This window comes from Camellia sinensis, chromosome 8, assembly GCF_055761805.1.
Source record: "Camellia sinensis isolate YWXY chromosome 8, ASM5576180v1, whole genome shotgun sequence".
Classification (NCBI taxonomy): domain Eukaryota; kingdom Viridiplantae; phylum Streptophyta; class Magnoliopsida; order Ericales; family Theaceae; genus Camellia; species Camellia sinensis.
In genome coordinates, this window is record NC_138968.1 from 154,061,575 (window position 1) to 154,083,351 (window position 21,777).

A 21,777-nucleotide genomic window follows, 5' to 3' on the forward strand; every position below is an offset into this window, starting at 1 on the left:
GCCCGCCTCGAGCTGCGATCGGGCTCCGGGTCGCCCACGGGCTGCGGGCCAATTTTACACTCCTATTAATGTGAATGTTAACATGTCAATGTGAATATTCACATTGCCAACGGGCCGGGCCCGCCCTGGTCCGAGGTCGGGCTTCGGGCTGCCCACGGGTCACGGGCCAATTGTATACTCTTATCAATGTGAATATTAACATGTCAATGTGAATATTCACATTGTCAACAGGCCGGGTCGGGCTCGTCCCGGGCCGCCCACGGGCCGTGGACGGGTTTCGGGCAGCCACGGGACACGGGCTAATTTTACACTCCTATCAATGCGCATGTTAACATGTCAATGTGAATATTCACATTGTCACGGGTCAGGCCAAGCCCGCCTCGGGCTGCGGTCGGGCTTTGGGCCGCCCACGGGCTGCGGGCCAATTTTACACTCTTATCAATGTGAATGTTAACATGTCAATGTGAATATTCACATTGTCAACGGGCCGGGCCGGGCCAGCCGCGGGCGGGCTTTTGGCCGTCCATGAGCCGTGAGCCAATTTTGTACACTTATCAATGTGAATGTTAATATGTCAATGTGAATATTCACATTGTCAACGGGCCGGACCGGGCTCGCCCCGGGCCGCCCATGGGCCGCGGGCGGGTCTCGCGCCGCTACGGGACGGGGGGCAATTTTACACTCCTATTAATGTGAATGTTAACATATCAATGTGAATATTCACATTGTCAACGGGCCGGGCCGGGCCGAGTCGGGCTCGCCCTGAGCTGCTGTCTAGTTTTATACTCTTATCAATGTGAATGTTAACATGTCAATGTGAACATTCACATTGTCAACAGGCCAGGCCGGGCCTTTCCCGAACCGCCCACAGGCCGTGGGCGGGTTTCGGGCAGCTACGAGGCGCGGGCTAATTTTACACTCCTATCAATGTGAATATTAACATGTCAATGTGAATATTCACATTGTCAACGGGCCGGGCCGGGCCCGCCCCGGGCTGCCGGGGGGCTTTTGGCCGCCCATGGGCCGCGGCCCAATTTTATACTCTTATCAATGTGAATGTTGACATGTCAATGTGACTATTCACATTGTCAACGGGCCGGACCGGGCCTGCCCCGGGCCGCCCATGGGCCGCGGGCGAGTTTCGCGCCGCCACGGGACGGGGGCCAATTTTACACTCCTATTATTGTGAATTTTAACATGTCAATGTGAATATTCACATTGTCAACGGGCCGGGCCTGCCCTGGCTCACGGGCGGGTTTCGTGCCGCCCACGGGCCAATTTACATTCCTACAAATGTGAATTTTAAAATATGATTGTTCACATCATTAAATTGCTAATCGTTGAAAAAATATTTATAAGGGTATCAAAATTAAATATAAGGGCATAAATGTCCAAGAAAATAGTGTAAATCAAGAAAATGGACTTTATGGAATAAAAACTATACATACATGGGACTAAATGGGTTAAAAAATTCCTTCATGGACTTTTTGGATTAAAGCACTTCTAAATTGGACTTATCAATAAAAATCCCTATTGTTATTTATTGGGAGCTTTTTTGATAAATCCATTTTCTAAGAGTTTTATTCCATCCAACCCATATTCTTTTTGACTATTCCATTAGGTCCAATTTGAGATAAGAAGACCAAAATACCCTTTTCATCTACTTATGTTCCATTTAGTTCACATTATTTTCTTATGTTTCAATAAGTCCTATGTGTGACATAATTACCAAAATACCCTTAATGTGAATGTTCACACCGTCAATATAAATGTTTATATCGTCAATGTGTAGGGGCCCGGCTCATGTCGATCCTCGTGGGTGCTTGGAAAAATTCGAGTCGGGCCGGGCCGGCCCACAAGCCAAAAAAATAGGCCCGACCCGGCCTGTTGATAATATGAATATTCACATTGACAAGTTAACATTCACATTGATAGGAGTGTAAAATTGGCCTGCGGCCCGTGGGCGGCCCGTGGGCGGCCCGAAACCAGCCCGTCGCCGGGGGGGCCCGGGCGGGCCCGTTCACAATATGAATATTCACATTGACATATTAACATTAACATTAACATTGACAAGAGTGTAAAATTGGCCCATGACCCGTGGGCAGCCCGAAGCCCGGGCCCGGGCCGGGGCGGGCCCGGCTCGGCCCGTTGACAGTGCAAATATTCACATTGACATGTTAACATTCACATTGATAGGAGTGTAAAATTAGCCCACGGCCTGTGGCCGGCCCGAAACCCGCCTACGGCTCGTGGGCTGCCTTGGGCGAGCCCGGCCCGACCCATTGATAATGCAAATATTCACATTGACATGTTAACATTCACATTGATAAGAGTATAAAATTAGCTCGCGCCCTGTGGCTGCCCGAAACTAGCCCACGGCCCGTGGGCGGCCCGGGGCGGGCCCGACCCGGCCTGTTGACAATGTGAATATTCACATTGACATATTAACATTCACATTGATGAGAGTGTAAAATTGACTCGCGTCCCATGGGCGGCCCGGGGCGAGCCCGGTCCGGCCCGTTGACAATGTGAATATTCACATTGACATATTAACATTCACATTGATAAGAGTGTAAAATTGGCCGATGGCCCGTGGGCGGCCCGAAGCCCGCCCGCTGCCCGGGGCGGGCCCGACCCGGCTCATTGACAATGTGAATATTCACATTGACATATTAACATTAACATTGATAAGAGTGTAAAATTAGCTCGTGACCCGTGGGCAGCCCGAAGCCCGACCCCGGGCCGACGCGGGCCTGGCCCGTTGACGACGTGAATATTCACAATTGACATGCTAACATTCACATTGATAAGAGTGTAACATTAGCCCGTGCCCTGTGGCTGCCTGAAACACGCCCACGGCCCATGGGCGGCCCGAGGCGGGCCCGGCCCGGCCTGTTGACAATGTGAATATTCACATTGACATGTTAACATTCACATTGATAAGAGTGTAAAATTGACTCGCGTTCCATGGGCGGCCCGGGGTGACCCGAGTTTGGGTCCGGGCCTACCCCGGGCCGCGGGCGAGCTTCGGGCAGCGGACAAGTTTTACACTCCTATCAATGTTAATGTTAATATGTCAATGTGAATATTTACATTGTCACGGGTCGGGCCAAGCCCGCCTCGAGCTGCGATCGGGCTTCGAGCCGCCCACGGGCTGCGGGCTAATTTTACACTCTTATCAATGTGAATGTTAACATGTCAATGTGAATATTCACATTGCCAACGGGCCGGGCCCGCCTTGGCCCGAGGTCGGGCTTCGGGCTGCTCACGGGTCACAAGCCAATTGTATACTCTTATCAATGTGAATGTTAACATGTCAATGTGAATATTCACATTGTCAAGTGGCCGGGCCGGGCCCGCCCCGGTCCGCCCAAGGGCCGTGGACGGGTTTCGGGCAGCCACGGGGCGCGGGCTAATTTTACACTCCTATCAATGTGCATGTTAGCATGTCAATGTGAATTTTCACATTGTCACGGGTCGGGCCAAGCTCGCCTCGGGCTGCGGTCGGGCTTCGGGCCGCCCACGGGCTGCGGGCCAATTTTAAACTCTTATCAATGTGAATGTTAACATGTCAATGTGAATATTCACATTATCAACGGGCCGGGCCGGGCCCGCCCCGGGCAGCGGGCAGGCTTTTGGCCGTCCATAGGCCGCGGGCCAATTTTATACTCTTATCAATGTGAATGTTAACATGTCAATGTGAATATTCACATTGTCAACGGGCCAGACCGGGCCCGTCCCGGGCCGCCCATGGGCCACGGGCGGGTTTCGCGCCGCCACGGGACGGGGGCCAATTTTACACTCCTATTAATGTGAATGTTAACATGTCAATGTGAATATTCACATTGTCAACGGGCCGGACCGGGCCCGCCCCGAGCCGCCCGTGGGCCGCGGGCGGGTTTCGCGCCGCCACCGGACGAGGGCCAATTTTACACTCCTATTAATGTGAATGTTAACATGTCAATGTGAATATTCACATTGTCAACGGGCCGAGCTGGGCCGAGTCGGACCCGCCCTGGGCTGCTGTCTAGTTTTATACTCTTATCAATGTGAATGTTAACATGTCAATGTGAACATTCACATTGTCAACAGGCCGGGCCGGACCCGCCCACGAGCCGTGGGCGGGTTTCGGGCAGGTACGAGGCGCGGGCTAATTTTACACTCCTATCAATGTGAATGTTAACATGTCAATGTGAATATTCATATTGTCAACAGGGCGGGCCGGGCCCGCCCCGGGCTGCGGGCGGCCTTTTGGCCGCCCATGGGCCGCAGCTCAATTTTATACTCTTATCAATGTGAATGTTAACATGTCAATGTGAATATTCACATTGTCAACGGGCCGGGCCGGACCGGGTCCACCCCGGGTCGCCCATGGACCGCGGGCGGGTTTCGCGCCGCCACGGGACGGGGGCCAATTTTACACTCCTATTAATGTGAATTTTAACATGTCAATGTGAATATTCACATTGTCAACGGGCCGGACCCGCCCTGGCTCGCGGGCGGGTTTCGGGCCGCCCACGGGCCAATTTACATTCCTACAAATGTGAATTTTAATATATTATCAAAAAGTAATTTTAAAAATTAATATTTTTAAAATATAATAATTATATTAATAAAAAATTAAATTTTTCAAAAGACACTATTTTTTGAAACGAAAGGAGTAATTTTTTTTTCTCCAAAACGATGTGGTTTTGGGATAGTCAAACCGCGTCCCCCTACTACGACTGGGAAGAATCAACGGCCCGCTTCTGTCTCTTGAAGACGACTTGGTTACGGCTAAAATGCCAAGTCAACCGCTAATGCCATCCTCATTGTTATATTATTCTACATTCTCTCTCTAAACCACTCAAACTTAATTAATATACTTGAAAATCTCTCGGCTCTCTCGTGCCTTACAAGGATAGTTTAGTAGATAGGAAGCTACATGCAGATCTCAGCAGCAAACCCGTAGCTGTACAGTGGCCACCACCATGTGTCCTGTTATGAAGGAAAACGGAGCATACACCACCACCGCCGCCGCCGCAGCCGCCGTGAAATCTTCCTATAATTTTCATTCAAATTTTACACCACCATCTACCATTTTCATCATCTTTGGAATATTGTTGTTGTTGGGTCCTTCAATATTTTGTCTTGCAGCTGCAGCTATAACTGCAAGGGATACTATAACACCAGGCAATTCAATTCGTGATATCTACAACGAAACTCTCATCTCAGCTGGCAAAAAATTCCAACTTGGTTTCTTTTCCCCTATGGGAGAATCAGGCTACCGCAGATATATGGGAATATGGTATTACATGTTGAAGCCACAGACGATTGTGTGGGTTGCCAACCCTGACAGCCCGCTATTCAGTCGAACTGGCGCTTTCACCGTTGCAGAAGATGATGGCAACCTCAACCTCAACCTCAAGGATATGGACGGAAATTCCATTAATGTCGCTACAGGTCTTACAAACTCACAATCTTTGTCCAATAGGACAACGGTAAAGCTCTTGGACTCTGGGAACTTGGTTTTGAGCGATGATCTATCGGGGATACTATGGCAGAGTTTTTATCATCCAACTGATACCTTCCTTCCCGGTATGATGATGGACGATAATCTAAAATTGACTTCATGGAAAAGCGTCAACGACCCTGCAAGCGGAAACTTTGCTTTCGGGAAATATCAATCAAATAATTACATCATTTGGAAAAGCAACAAAAAATATTGGAGAAGTGGAGGGTCTGGTATCTTTGACAGTTCCGATCAGAAATTGCTATACAAAATACTCCCACTGTTATCAAATTCTAGCAATGGTAAGAACATAACATATTATGGTAAGAATTTAACTATCCCACCAGTTTTAATAGGCAATATTACGAGGTTGGTGATGAGCTATTCCGGGGAACTAAAGCTTTTCAATTGGGATAATGGACAGTGGTCTTTGATATGGTCAGAACCGCGAGACAAGTACAGTGTGTATAATGCTTGTGGGGATTTTGGAAGCTGTAATGGTGAGAATAGTGGAGTGAAGTACTGTAAGTGTTTGCCGGGTTTTGAGCCAACCTCACCAGATGAATGGAATGCTAGTGAATTTTCAAGCGGGTGTACTAGGAAGACAACTATGTGCTTGACGGATAAGAAGAAGTACACATTCTTGAAGTTGAAGAAGATGAAAGTGGAAGGTCCAGATCCAGACTCAACATTTGAGGCGATAAGCGAGGAGGATTGCGAAAAGGAGTGTGTGAGAGATTGCAATTGCCAGGCGTATTCTTATATCGCATCATCTGTTGATGCGCAAAGAGTCCCTAGTACAAACTCATCTGGGTGCATAATTTGGAACTCCCCTCTCAGAAATCTTCACGAGTCTACTGAAGGTGCTCATAACCTATCAGTCCGTGTAGTCCGTACAGATATAGGTACTTTACTTTCTTCCCTTCTAGAAAAAATGGGTGCCCCTCTATGCATTTAAATTTGATACGAGTATTTTAATTCATATATTTCAAATTTTGTACACCTTTCAATATATATATGTACTTTTTTTAAAAATAAAAATTCGTAACATCATGATATTACTGTATAACATTACTGGCAAACATATAGACTAGATCTACTCTTGCTAAACTTGCCTGATTTCAATCTTAACCAAACAATTTATCCTTCTAACTAATTAGGCTAAGTCAATTTGGCCACTCCTTAACTGAGGGGCCAAGATCAATCCTTTGTTGCTGCTCGGCTTGCAGGCTTGTATTGTTGGACTTTCTAACAGAGCACTGATGATCTGGACCAATGGCCCTGTTTCATGGGGCAATAATAGACCCATATATCAGAATTGAGTAAAATTGTTACAACTCAGACACTATCGACCTATCTTTTGGCCTATAAATGATTTTTCTTCTTAAATAGTTGATTGCTGACTTTGAGATTTTAGGGACAGGGTCCTTGACTGATTTGTAGTAAGGCCTAAATGGTTTATGTTCTTGATTTTGCAGAATTAACATCAAGAGATTGTGAGCCTTGTGGTGCTAACATTCTACCCTATCCCCTACGCACTGGACAAAATTGCGGTGACCCAATGTACAACAATTTCCGCTGCAACAAGTCCGCAGGACAAGTTGAGTTCCACGAACCAAGCGGCATCTATAGAGTTACAAGCATCAATCCAGATAATCGTACATTTATCATTGAACTTACAGATGGAGTTAAAAATGCCGATATCTGTCGTGCTAACAATTTTCGTGTCAGTCCATCATTACCGTATAAAGTGATTGGTAGCTCGTGTAATGCTAGCTTAGCTGTAGAGATTAGTTGGGATCCAGCACCACAGCCGACCTGTACTTCGTTAGAAGACTGCAAGGATTGGCCTAATTCAAGTTGCAATACAACAGCAGATGGCAAGAGAAGGTGCCTTTGCAATGCAAACTATCAGTGGGATGGCTTGAAATTAAATTGTACTACTCATGGTCAAGGTGAGGACGCTATTACTATACATATAATGAACTATAGACTAATAGCATCATGTGTGAGTGTGACAGTAATTTTCCAGGAAAATTTTGGTGATCCAAAGAGAAACAGGCCTTGTGTACAAATTTTTACAAGTTTTATTAGTGTTTAAACAACTTCAGAAAGTGTTTCGCTGATTTACACAAACACTTGAGAATCACAACTCAAAAACGTCAATGGGGAAAAAAAAAATTATATTTGATATGTTGTTGGACTTCCTTGTTTTTACGGGTTTATACCAATTTATATCATCACAAAACACTACAATAGCGAGCATAAAATGATAAAACATATATATTTTTGTTTTGTTTCAGGAAAAAAGAAGTCATTTTCCTTTGTGATCCATTTTATGGTTGTGATGATCCTGGTTGTGCTCATATGCATCGGTGGCTATATTTGGTACAAAAGAAGGAAGCTAAAACAAAGACAAGGTACTTACTACCATATAGTGTTTGCGTTTTCTGTTCTTCAATATAACAAGCATGTATAACTAAGATATATATTATGTTCAACATCAGAAAGCAGAGAAAGCGTCCAGAGAAATCAAGCGCTTTGCTTGTTTGATACTGAAAGACGGGTTAAAAACTTGATAGATTCTGGTGAGTTCAAAGAAGATGATAGGAAAGGCATTGATGTACCATTTTTTGATTTAGAAAGCGTACTAGTTGCTACAAATACCTTCTCAGATGCAAATAAGCTTGGACAAGGGGGATTTGGGCCTGTTTACAAGGTTACAGTCCCTTCTTTAATACTCACCAAAGCTCATATACAAGAATTCTATGTTTAGTGACAAAATTAATTAGTTTCATGAAAATCTGAACAGGGCATTTTTCTCGGAGGACAAGAAATTGCTGTGAAGAGGTTGTCAAGTCATTCGGTACAGGGATTAAAGGAATTTAAAAATGAGGTTGTATTGATCGCTAAACTTCAACATCGGAATCTAGTTAGACTTTTAGGCTATTGCATCAAAGGTGATGAAAAGATTTTACTCTATGAGTATATGCCAAACAGAAGCTTAGATTCCTTCATATTTGGTTAGCCTTTAAACTTTTTACTCTTAAAACTTTTAGTACGTAGATTATATTCCATTTGGTAATTAATAGAAACTGATCTGAATCATGCTTTCCAATGGATAAATTGCAAGATCGAACTCTATGCGTGTCATTAGACTGGGACAAACGCTTCGATATCATTTTGGGAATTGCTCGAGGGCTTCTTTATCTTCATCAAGACTCAAGGTTGAGAATTATTCATAGAGATCTGAAAACAAGCAATATTCTATTAGATGGGGAGATGAACCCCAAAATTTCAGACTTTGGCTTGGCGAGGATAGTTGGGGGAAAAGAAACAGAAGCAAACACCGCCAGAGTAGTTGGAACCTAGTAAGTAATAACATTACTAGTGTCCTTTAAGCTGTGCTATGTTGATATACTAACTTGTTTGGGTATTTGATATAATGCAGTGGCTATATGTCTCCAGAGTATGCATTAGATGGATTGTTCTCAATTAAGTCTGATGTCTTTAGTTTTGGAGTCATTGTACTCGAGATTGTGAGTGGGAAGAGGAACACCGGATTTTACAAGTCCCAACAAGCCTTTAACCTTTTGGGTCATGTAAGTACTAATTTGATTAAATCCAATGATTTGTTGTTATGTTATTTCATTCAACTCTGATTTGAAAGCAATCTCAGGCCTGGAGATTTTGGAGAGAAGAGAAGGCATTGGATTTGATGGATCAGACACTGCTTGAATCTTGCAATAGAGGTGAAGTTATGAAGTGCATAACAGTTGGGCTTTTGTGTGTACAAGAAGAGCCTAGTGATCGTCCTAGCATGCCAAATGTAGTTTTCATGCTTGGCAGTGAAACTGCAACACTTCCGAATCCTAAACCACCAGCTTTTTTGGCGAAGAATTGGCTTTCTGATGCACCTTCTTCTTCTTCTTCTTCTTTTTCTAGTAAACCAGAAACATTCTCCAATAGTGCGTTGACAGTTTCGGTAGAAGAAGGCCGATAACTAGTGGAATTTTTCATGAATCATTACTTATTCTTATTAGTTTGCATCACCATATTTGTGAAGTCTAATATTTTTTTTGGAAAACATAGCTTGTAATTGTGCAATATACGGTTACTTTGTTCCATCAATGAGGGGAATAATTCATATTTTAAATGTTCCCTCTTATAGGAAAAAACAAAAAAATCAATAAAGTGTAGAATTAGTTGAATTGAATTTCCATTCAACATGTGATTCCTTCTAAATGTCAGAAGAATTATTTCAACATTTTAACACTTTCAAATCTTTGGCCAAGTCTGACTCTGACATGCTTGCATTTTGCCTATCCAAATTTAAAGTTTCCAGACAAATTGCATAAACACCATTTCTGAGGTATAGTTTCAGAGAAATTGATCACATAAAACATCACTGTACGGGGAGCGAAATATCCTCTGCTTTCCGTACTCCTTGTACTCCAAGCTTCTCTTGACGGCGTCTACCTGGCAACACAGAAACGGTGAGCTGCCCGGCGGTGGTGTGCCGGATAGACCCTCCGACGATCAAGTCAGTCCACTTGAAGAAGAAGACTGTTAGAGAGAGAGTATTCTTTTTGGGGAAGAAATTGCATACCTCTAACGTTCGTCTTCCACCATATTTCTAGGCTGGCCATGCAGTCTCAAGATTGCGCGCGCACTACCTCTGCTGTCCTTCCCTGGACAGGTGGCAGTGCTCGCCTCCCACCACCTTACGCGTGTAAAGGCTTAGTCCTTCCACCAGTACACGCAGAACTGTCTAATGGTATTGAGGCATGCGTGGAGCAGATGTCCTCTCCCTCGCGCCATTGGCCCAGGTGGCACACCTGACCGTAGTACCACGACCGGCCTATCTCCTGCGAAGAACTGTCACTACAGGCACTCAACCGAGCTATGCCCCACCGGACTGCCCCTTGGCAAAGGGGCAGAGGGGTGATGCTCATGGGCCGGGCTGGCATTGACCGGTTTATCGTGGCATACCGGTCGCGAGGCATGCCAGCCTCCGTCCGTTCTACCTTCATCTAAGGTTATCTGGAATCTGCCCATCTCGGCTAACCGGTCAGAGACGTGCCATCCATCACTTGTCCATAGTTTAGCTCGAGCTACCTGTAGCCCGGTCTCACCACTTGGCTGTGTGCCCTGCCAAACATTTGCTAGTCGTAGCTCGGCCAGGCTTAGTTCACGCCCGGTCAGCCGATCTTTTCGACCGAGCAAAACATACCCACCGGCCCTCTCAGTAGAGGAAATAGCATGGCGCCGTGAGGTCTGTCACGACTCGCCCTATCTTAGCTCGGCCGTACTAACGGCGCAAATCTCCCCTCTCAATTGCCCCTTAGTCCCATCCGAGTCATCGTGATTGGGATTATCTCCGTGACTGAGCCAACGGTTAGTGAATTGCATCATTTCCTGGCTGAGCATGGTTGGGGCAATATCTATCGCCGAGCTATATCATTTGGTTGGTCATTTCCACTGCAGTCTTGTCAAGCGTCGTACCACCGTACTGATAGACGCGTTCTCAGTGCCACGTGGCTTCACGCCATTGGGTCGTGCAGCCAGCTGTTTTGCACGCGCAGAATTCAAACGGCGCAGCCGTTTGGGTTTTCCCCCCCTTTTTATGCACAAACGAAGGGTCAATTCGACTCTTACTGTTCATCTCTCCTTTGAGCCTAAACCCTAACCTCATAAACTCCATTTCCTTCACCACCGTCGCTGCTGCCTCTCATTTCACTCACCGTTTCTGTTACTCCTGAAGCTGCGTTCAAGCTCGCGGGGACTGCTTCACTTCGCATCCGTTCTTGGTGAGTTTTTTACCCCTTTACTACTTTTTCCTATAGGCTCTTCAATTTTTTGTGCTTTCGTTCTTTATTTTCTTTGCTTGGAACCTTCTAATATCTCCTTGATGGGGGGTCTCGGCACATCATAGGGCAAACTGTAACTGGATGGGTATATGGGGCCATCGTGCCCCCGTTTCTCCTTGGTTCGAACAAACGAACCTTGAACTTAGGATGAACAAGATGAACAGGATGAACACTGTGCACGACCGAGCTAAATGCTCATTTAGATCCGTAATTATGCCTTCAACCGATCAAAAATGGTTTGTGGCTTATTGCTGAGGTCTCAACCGAGTTAGACACTTAGTTAGATTGGTATGTAGGAACTCCACTTCAAACCTTGAGATCTCCACTTCAAACCTTAATCGAGCTGTAACTTCTTTGAATCTCCTTTCTGGACCTTACCCGAGCCAGAAGTGGAGAGTTAGAGCCGAACTAGGAAATCGACCAAGTAGCATAGCCGAGGTAGGGGTCGAACCGGCCAAACACCAATAATCCCTTCACTGAGCCAATTCCCATAGGGGCCGCGCAATTTATGCCGTGCTAACCCTTGGAATTATTTTTTAACATGCAGAACAAATAGGACCGACCAATCCAGTCCAGCACTAATTGGTGGAGCTCAAAGTCCGAGCAGACCCACCAACATTTTTGACCGAGATATACACTATATCAAATAAAACCGAGATAGATGGGGAAGTACCGCTACATGGTTAGCTCGCCCGGTGCGATGGCCGAGTTTCGCAGGGATTACAACATCCCAGATGACGTCATCTTAGAGCTTGCCAAAAAGGGAGACACCCCTTGGGGAGATCTAGACCGGTGCCCCTTTGCGGTCATGTCAATAGTAGAGGGAGGGCTCCACTTCCCAGTCCAGCCCTTGATCTGCGAATTTTTGAGGCAGACAAGGCTTTGCCCGACCCAAGTTTCAAATAACACTTACAAAATAATAAACGGGGTCGTCGAGCTGAACCGGAGGCTCGGTCTCAATCTCGGTCTGGCTGAAATTTTCCATCAGTATAGTCTTAGTAGAAATAAGAGCGGGCTTTGCTGGTACCTCAAAGTGAAGAAGGGCCGAGCAAAATTCATAAAGGGGAACCCGGACAAGGAGACCAACGACGACGACTTCTTGTGGGTGTCCGGTCGCTATGAGGACACCGAGGCACCCATACCGGGATGGTATATTAGAAAGGATTTTGGCAGTGCCGGTGAGTTGCTCGGCTGACCGCGCTATTTGCTTTATGCATCAATTACTTTCCGTGCCGATCTAACACTAGTCTTCTTTTTGCAGATAAGCACCTAGCAGCAGACTACCACCAGGCCAACCAAGAGGCAATCAGAGCCCTGCTGCGCCATCCTATCGAGGAGAGGGAGGCTTCGAAACTGCTCGGCTTCGAACCGACCTACCACTACACCGCACCGTGCAAGAGCCGGGTTACCGACTTTCTGCGTGAGCCATCCCCAGAACCAGATCCAAACCTACCACCGATTAGGCTTGTTCCCCTCACCGCCGAGCAAGAAATGGCGAAGATTAGGGCAATCAAGTCCATGATTACTGGTGAAGAAGGCGAGTCCCAAACACCGGAGGCAACCGGGGGGACATCCTCCACACCCGCCAGGCAACAAGAAGGGGCAGTACTGGCACTTGCCAGCGTGCAACCGGCTGGTCGGTCCAAGAAGCGGCAGAGGAAGGAGCAAACCGGGCCGCGTCTGGCAGATGAAGATTCTACCGATCGCGTCTCCACCGAGCTCGGGGACCAGACCGAGCAACCGCAGACCGACAGATCCAAGGGCCCAACCACCCCCCCGGTCTGGGCGCTCGAGTTCAAATATCAGGGCCGAGCAGTTTCTGCTGAAGATTCGGTCTACGCGGACAAGGACTACTCGCTTGGTTTCAATTTGACCAAGGGGTTGATCTTGCCCGCTGATATGAAAAAACACGACGAGCTTTCCGACCTCAAGGTCCTCCCCTCGGCGGCAAAATCCATAGTGCTGGTAAGTTCTCCATTCTTTTCTTCGAACTGTTTGCTCGGTTTTTGCTCGATTTTTCGAATACTGACGATCTCTCGCTTGTTTTCAGGCCGCGCAAAAGAACTATTTGGCCCACGACCGAATGATCAAAGTGCGGCAGAGCCTGCAGGATGCCATAGCTGAGAATAAGGAACAAAAGGCCGAGATAGCGAAGCTTAAAGCTGCGCAGGAGGCAGTTGAGGCCGAGCGAGATACCCTGAGCCAAAAGGTTGACCGAGCTAACGAGGACAAACTTCGGGCCGTGAAGTCGACGAAGGCTCGGTATCTCGCCGAGCTGAGGAAACTGCGCGATGCACACAAAGCCAAGAAGGACAAGGCCGTAGATGATGCAGAAGACCGGGGATACGCGCAGGGCGAGAAGACCTACGAACGGCAGGTCCAAGCGACCAAGGACATCTTTTTCCAGTGCGGCTGGAAAGCTGCCGTGGAGAAAGTTGCTCTTGGTCAGGATTCTGACATGTTCAACAATCTGCCTGCTGCCTATATCCCGGTCTACATGCAGGCGTACTCCAAGGCCACCCAAAACCGGCTCATCGCGGAGGCAAGGAAAGAGGCCGAGGAAGAAGCCGCTGCCGCGAAACAAGCCGAGCAAAATCCTCCCGAAGCATCTCCAGATACGGAGGAAGAGGCTGATCGGGATGTTGCCTTGGTGGAAGGCACTGACGATGACGTCGAAGAAAACCTGCCCGAGCACAATGTGGAGGAGGCTGAGCAAACTGTGCAAGTCGCCGAACAAACGGTTGACGTAGAGTTGGATTGACCATTTTTTTTTTTTGAATGTAACCGGGCTATGCCCCCCATCTTGTACTTAAATTTCCTCTATCAATGAAAATTTTTGACTTTTTGCTCGCTCATCTTCTATTGCTTTTTGGCTTCAACATGCAAAATTTCCTTAAACGTGTTCAAACTTCAACTAGCAGCTCGGCTCCTTGAAATTTCAAATGCACCTTTTAAAATGCCGAGAAAAATCCGCTCGGCCTTGACAGTTTTCAAACGTTATAAAATTCCAGTACTTCAATGTGACCGAGCAAAGTCAGCTCGGCTTTTTATCGGTTGGACAAAACACCAACATGCTAAATCTGGCCGAGCAAAGTCAACCCGGCCGCTACATTGGGCAAAACACCAATGTTTCATTTAGGTTGGTCATGTCGCCAACATTTCTTTTCCGCCGAGCAAAGTCAGCTCGGCTTTTTATCCGCTCGTTTTCCATATTGGACAAGACACCAATACGCCGTCTGGGCCGAGCGAAATCAGCTCGGCCCTTACATTGGGCAAAACACCAATGTTTCAGTTTGGCCATGACGCCAACATTTCGACCGGGCGAGCATATTCAGCTCGGTCCTAATGCGAATTGGTCCATACGCCAATTATGTCATCGGACAATGCAACTGTTTGTGCGGTCTGCTCCCATCCCGGCGAGTGGGAATCAGTCCGGTCCCATTCAGGTCGGTCCTTTTGCCCCTGGCATTCATAATTGCCTTGCATCCTTGCGAATTCATTGTACAAAGATGTAATACCAAACAACAAGAGGGCTATTTTTCATTACAAAAACATTGCTATCGTTTACATCAAGTGTCAAAAGGCTAAAGGTTTAGAAAAGCTAAACAACACAAGCAGATTACATCCTAAAAGTAAAAGACCTTAAGGTTGGCCGCATTCCATGGTCTGGGGACAGCCTTGCCATCTAAATCTTCCAGATGGTATGCCCCTTTACCAGCAAGACCAATCACCTTGTATGGTCCTTCCCAATTTGCACCGAGCTTTCATTCGCCGGGGACCACTGTATTGCCAAGCACCTTCCTTAAGACCCAGTCCCCAATCTTGAATAGCCTGGGGTGTACTGCCTTGTTGTATTTTTTGGAGAGTTCTTGTTGATAAGCCGCTATGTGGACTAAAGCCCGCTCCCTTCTTTCCTCGGCCAGGTCTAGCTCCAACGCCACTGCTTCATTGTTCAGATCTGGCTCGAAATTCTCAGACCGGATGGTTGGCATGCCAATTTCCAGCAGGATGACGGCCTCCATGCCATAGGCCAAGGCAAATGGTGTCTCTCCGGTCGACCGCCTTGGCGTGGTGCGGTATGCCCAAAGCACATTAGGGAGTTCTTCAGCCCACTTCCCCTTGGCCTTTTCAAGCAGCTTCTTCAACCCGTCCAGGATGGTCTTGTTCGACGCCTCGGCTTGACCGTTGGACTGTGGGTAAGCCGGTGTAGAGTTGTAGAATTCAATCTTTAACTCTTCGCAAAATCTGCGAAAGAGTTTTCCATCGAATTGAGTGCCGTTATCCGAGATGAGGGCCTTGGGTATACCGAAACGGGTGATGACATTTTGCCATACAAAATTCTTCACATCCTTTTCCTTTATGGTCGCCAACGGCTCGGCCTCAACCCACTTCGTGAAGTAGTCAGTGGCGGCGATAAAGAACTTGCGATTGCCCGGCGCAGCTGGGAGTGGCCCAACAAAATCCAACCCCCAAAGCGCGAACGGCCAAGGACTTGTGAGAGGGAGCAAATCTCTAGCCGGCTGGTGGATCTGGTGGGCGAACTTTTGACACTTCTTGCACCTGCGAACATATTTTTGCGTATCTGCCTGCATGCGCGGCCACCAATATCCCTGAGAGATTGCTCGGTAAGCCAAGGATCTGCCCCCAGTATGGCTGCCACAGATGCCCTCGTGTATCTCGTAGAGGAAAGCCTCCACCTTGGTGGGGTGGACACATTTCAAATATGGCCCGGTGAAAGATTTTTTGTACAAGGTCCTGGACGGGGAGAGCCAAAACCACTCTGACTTTGCCCGGATCTTGTGTGCCGCCTTCTTTTCTTCTGGTAGAATTCTATCTTTCAGGAAGGCGATGATAGGATCCATCCAAGAAGGGCCCAAGTCGGTGCAGAGTACCTCGGCTGATTCTGGTTCCTTAATGCTTGGACGGGGTAAAAATTCTATCATCAAGGAGTTGGGAAAAGCTGTCTAGGCAGAAGCAAGTCCGGCCAATTCATCAACCGCGCTGTTTTCCTCGCGGTCGATTTGTTCCATCCTTATTGCAGCGAACTTCTTGATCTCTGCGCGTACCAGCGCCTAATACTTGGCCATTCTTTCGTCCTTTGCCTCATACTCCCCTGAGACTTGGTTGACCACTAACTTGGAATCACTGAATACCATAAGGGCTGTGGCTTTCATTCTCAGCGCGCTTTTTAGTCCGGCAAGGAGAGCTTCATACTCAGCCTCGTTGTTGGATGCTTGGAAGCCGAGTGTAATTTCCTGCTCGATGATCAGCCCGTCCGGTGAGTTCAGCACGATGCCCAGCCCGGCCCCATGTCTGTTGGATGCCCCATCAACGAAGAGTTTCCACATCTCGCCAATAAACAGCTTCCAGCAATCAGAGGAGTTCTGGGAGCTTCTCAATTCCAAGTCTCTGGTCGGCTCATTCTGGTCTCTTTCCTCGTCATGGTTGACTTCTTCCTTCATCGAGTCGTTTGTCTTCGTTGATTCGGTCGCTCTTTGCCCTTCCTCCTCTTGCGCACCAACACTTGCTTTTGTTGCCAGAACCATGGGTTGTGCTAAACCCGCGCCAACCAAATCAATTGGGCAGACTGGATGCATCCCAGGGGCAAATTCCGCCACAAAGTCAGCAAGTGCTTGAGCCTTGATTGCGGTGCGCGGTCGGAACTTGATGTCATATTGCCCTAATTCCACGGCCCATTTCAAAATTCTCCCAGTGAAGTCTGCCTTTTCAAAAAGCACTTTGAGCGGGAACTCGGTTAACACAACTATTGTATGGGCATGAAAATAGTGTACCAGCTTTCTTGACGCCATCATCAGGGCCAGCGCCAATTTTTCCAACGGAAGATATCTCGTTTCGGCTGGGAGCAGAGTCTTGCATACATAGAAGATCGGTAGGTGCTGGATGTCTTCAGCACGAACCAATACCGCGCTGACTGCGTGTTGAGAGACAACCAAGTAGAGGTACAACTCTTCGCCCGGCTGAGGTGTGACCAAAATAGGGGCTGAGGAGAGATATGCTTTCAAGTCTGCTAGTGCGCGGTCGCACTCGTCATCCCAGAAGAACTTGGATTTAAGAGTTTTAAAGAAGGGCCTGCAACGATTAGAAGACCGGCTGATAAATCTGTTCAACGCGGTTGCCATCCCGGCAAGATGTTGCACGTCCTTCGTGGAGTTAGGACGCTCCAGGTCTTGTATAGCCTTGATCTGTGATGGGTCAGCTTCAATTCCTCGATTTGTGACCAGAAAACCCAAAAACTTCCCAGTGCCAACTCCGAAGGTGCATTTGGAAGCATTCAAACGAAGCTTGTGGCGTTTAAGGATAGCAAACATCTCTGCTAGGTCGGAGAGGTGCTGAGCTTTCTCCTTACTTTTCACCACCATATCGTCGATGTAGGCCTCTATGGTGCGGCCCAACATTGGGGCGAACATCTTTGTCACCATCCATTGAAAAGTCGCCCCGGCGTTCTTTAGTCCGAACGGCATGACTTTGTAGCAATATAAGCCTCTAGGGGTTGTGAACGACGTGATCTCTCTGTCCGGTTTGTACATGGCTATCTGGTGGTAGCTACGATATGCGTCCAGGAAACTAAACCTCTGATGGCCAGCGGTTAAGTCCACCAGCTGGTCGATTCGTGGGAGGGGGAAGCTATCCTTGGGGCAAGCTCGGTTGACGGTCTTGTAGTCAACGCAGACTCGCCACTTGCCGTTCTTCTTCGGAACAACCACCGTGTTGGATATCCACCGAGGGTATTGCACCTCCTCTATGGCCCCAGCTTCCAACAGATTCCTCACTTCATCTGCCACCACTTCAGCATGATGCAAGGCTGAGCGGCACGTCCTTTGAATGACTGGCCGTGCATTAGGGAAGACATTCAACTGATGACAAATGAAGCTCGGGTCGATGCCAGGCATGTCGTAAGGCGTCCAGGCAAAGGCCTCCAAATTGGAAACCAAGAAGTTGACATAATCCATCCGCTTGGCGCTAGACAAGGATGATCCCAAGAGGAAGAATTTAGTTGGATCGTTCTCGTCAATGCGCACTTTCACCAAATCTTCGACCGACTTTTCCTCGGCCTTTCTTCCTACGTCTTCAAGGACCTCTTTACCCTCGGGCCCTTCAATCATTTGGACGAACCCTTTGGCCGCTCGGCTGCCATTTACCGCAACGAAGCATTGTTTCGCCATCACCTGGTCCCCCCAAACTTCCTCTATTTGTCCGCTTGGTGCCGGAAAGCGCATGACTTGGTGGAAGGTTGAAGCAACTGCTTGCATGGCGTGCAGCCAACCCCTGCCTAAGATCAAGTTGTAAGTTGATGGAACTTTAAGCACCCAGAACTCTACTTGCTTTACGACCGATCCCACTTTGACCGGCAAAATAATCTTTCCGATTGGCCATTCTAGCTGTGAGTTGAAGCCGACCAAAGGGGACGTTGCTGGGGCCAAGTCCTTGTCTTCCAACTTCATTTGTTTAAACGCGTCATAATACATAATTTCTACGAAACTCCCCTGGTCGATCAAGATTCTCTTGATGTCAAAGTCTTTGACGCGAAGAGTGACTACTAAAGCATCATTGTGCGGCATCTGAACTCTTTCCAAGTCTTTGGTCGAGAATGAAAGGATGTCCCTTTCTTCGGTCTTTCCCTTCTTCACAGCGGGCTGAACAGAGAGCACTCCCCTCATGTGCTCGGCCTTCTTGATCATCCCTCTCAGCTCCCAGACCCTGGCCGGTTCAATGATACCGTGGATGACGTTGATTACACCTTGCGGGGACGCTTCTAGGGCGGCCAGGCCGTTTGGCTTGGCTCGGTCCGCTGGCGTGGCCTTGATGCCCCCATCTATGTATTGGTCAAGATGCCCCGCCGCCACCAACTCCTCTAAGTGTTGTTTGAGCGGCAAGCAGTCCTCTGTTCGGTGCCCCCGTTCTTCATGAAAGGTGCAGCGATATTTTGAATTGAAGCCCCTCTGCGCACTCCCCAACTTGGCCGGCTAATGGACGAAGGGTTCACCTCGAATCTCGCTAAAAATGCAGTAGATGGGGATTTTAAATACCGTGGTGATCCCAGTCCGCGCCTTTAATTTTCTTTTGGCATCCTCCGCTGCATCACGGGGAGGGTCAGCCCGGTCGTTTCGGCGGCCCTTGTTTCTGTCATCACGGTTTGAACCATGGCGCTGGTCTTTCAACCGGTTGTTTGGGCGGTTATGCTCCTGCCCAACCGAGTGAACTTTCCTCGCAACCCTTCTGTCCGCCGCGACCGGATTAGCCTTCTCGGTCGCGGAGGCGGCATCATCCTCCACACGAATGTGCTCATTGATCCGTTGCATCAATGACTCCATGGTTGTGGGTTGATGCATCGTGAGTGAATCTCGCAGCCTATGTCCGACTGGGAGACCCCGTTTGTACTGAGTGATCGCCAGATTGGTGGGGCAGTCGAGGATCTCATTGTAAGTTTCCCAGTATTTCGCATTGTATGCCTTCAACGAACATCCAGACTCCATCTTGACGCCCAGGAGATGGTCGACCTCCTTCGGCGTTCGTGTGTTGGTTTTGAATCTGGTGACGAAGGCTTCCGCTAGTTGCTGCCACCCCTCAATACTCCCCTCCGGGAGCCTTTTGAACCACTTCAAACCCAGCTCTCCCAAGCTTGCCGGGAATATGAGGCACATCAAGGCGTCGTTGCACCGGTGGCCAGCCATCACTTGCCGGTAATGGCTCACATGCATGTACGGATCCGTCTTGCCGTCGTACAAAGTGAACTTTGGTTGGTGGAATCCGGCGGGGAGTGGTGTACTCTCAATCTCTGGAGACAGCGGCGTGGCTGTAAGTCGCACCAGCTCTTTGTCCACCAGCGCAAGGGCTATTACTTTGGGGGCCGGCATCGCCACTTCCTCACCACAACGAACTGGAGCGCTTAACCTCTGCAATGCCGGCACTCTCCGAGCCTTCCGACGGCGCGCCCTTTCCTCCAATACATCCCTCAAGTCCCTAGAACGTATGGAGAAAGAGGATCCCGACGTCAGCGTCGGGCGTGAGGGGCGGTAAGTGCTGTCGCGAGAGAGGGACCTACCCTCTCCTTGGTCGGAATCTCCAACCCCATAGTTCCTGGTGATGGAAAGAAAGTGAGTCCTCCCCTGGCGACGACTGCTACAACGAGGGGACGGGGTGCGCTCACTGAGGTTGCCCTCTCCAGCAACACCCTTCCCTTTAATCTGGCGTTTCAGCAGCTCCATCTCCGCCGCCATCTTGCGAATGACGGCGTCTTGGTCCTTGAGTTTGTGCTCCAGGCGCTGCGCATGGGACTCCCCCAGCGTCGGCGGCCCTCAAGACTCTACGAGCGATCAGTACTCCTCCCGCGTTTGTCTCGCGCACCTCGCGAAAGAGTCTCTAGGCCCGCCATGGCTGGAATATTCGGAGGACCTTCTCTCAAGCGGACATACTCAGGTGTGACGCCATCGACGACGGACAGTGGGGCTTCGCCGTTGTTGGCCATAGAAATGGTCGAAGAAGCTCAAAGAACAAGGGTTGAGTATCAAAGATTTCCCACAGACGGCGCCAATTGTACGGGAGCGAAATATCCTCTGCTTTCCGTACTCCTTGTACTCCAAGCTTCTCTTGACGGCGTCTACCTGGCAACACAGAAACGGTGAGCTACCCGGCGGTGGTGTGCCGGATAGACCCTCCGACGATCAAGTCAGTCCACTTGAAGAAGAAGACTGTTAGAGAGAGAGTATTCTTTTTGGGGAAGAAATTGCATACCTCTAACGTTCGTCTTCCACCATATTTCTAGGCTAGCCATACAGCCTCAAGATTGCGTGCGCACTACCTCTGCTGTCCTTCCCTGGACAGGTGGCAGTGCTCGCCTCCCACCACCTTACGCGTGTAAAGGCTTAGTCCTTCCACCAGTACACGCAGAACTGTCTAACGGCATTGAGGCATGCATGGAGAAGATGTCCTCTCCCTCGCGCCATTGGCCCAGGTGGCACACCTAACCGTAGTACCACGACCGGCCTATCTCCTGCGAAGAACTGTCACTACAGGCACTCAACCGAGCTATGCCCCATCGGACTACCCCTTGGCAAAGGGGCAGAGGGGTGATGCTCATGGGCTGGGCTGGCATTGACCGGTTTATCGTGGCATACCGGTCGCGAGGCATGCTGGCCTCCGTCCATTCTACCTTCATCCGAGGTTATCTGGAATCTGCCCATCTCGGCTAACCGGTCAGAGACGTGCCATCCCTCACTTGTCCATAGTTTAGCCCGAGCTACCCGTAGCCCGGTCTCGCCACTTGGCTGTGTGCCCTACCAAACGTTTGCTAGTCGCAGCTCGGCCAGGCTTAGTTCACGCCCGGTCAGCCGATCTTTTCGACCGAGCAAAACAGACCCACCGGCCCTCTCAGTAGAGGAAATAGCACGGCGCCGT

General features: G+C 48.7%; 2 protein-coding genes across 2 annotated transcripts; one reads left to right on the forward strand and one right to left on the reverse strand.

The window, feature by feature from the left end:
* Nucleotides 1-4,815: 4,815 nt before the first annotated feature.
* On the forward strand, nt 4,816-9,718 carry LOC114269208 (G-type lectin S-receptor-like serine/threonine-protein kinase At4g03230). Its single transcript, XM_028210478.2, has 8 exons — nt 4,816-6,396; nt 6,970-7,446; nt 7,795-7,911; nt 7,999-8,210; nt 8,304-8,514; nt 8,625-8,862; nt 8,943-9,093; nt 9,171-9,718. The coding sequence occupies exons 1-8, from the start codon at nt 4,971-4,973 to the stop codon at nt 9,492-9,494; spliced, it is 3,156 nt and encodes a 1,051-aa protein (XP_028066279.2). The 5' UTR covers nt 4,816-4,970; the 3' UTR covers nt 9,495-9,718.
* A 6,715-nt stretch (nt 9,719-16,433) lies between these two features.
* Nucleotides 16,434-19,694, reverse strand: LOC145798195 (uncharacterized). The gene is made up of 3 exons (XM_082885684.1): nt 19,367-19,694; nt 18,054-18,652; nt 16,434-17,915 (listed from the first exon to the last, which is right to left on the reverse strand). Exons 1-3 carry the CDS (start codon nt 19,692-19,694, stop codon nt 16,434-16,436), a joined length of 2,409 nt encoding a protein of 802 aa, XP_082741810.1.
* Between the last annotated feature and the right edge of the window lie 2,083 nt (nt 19,695-21,777).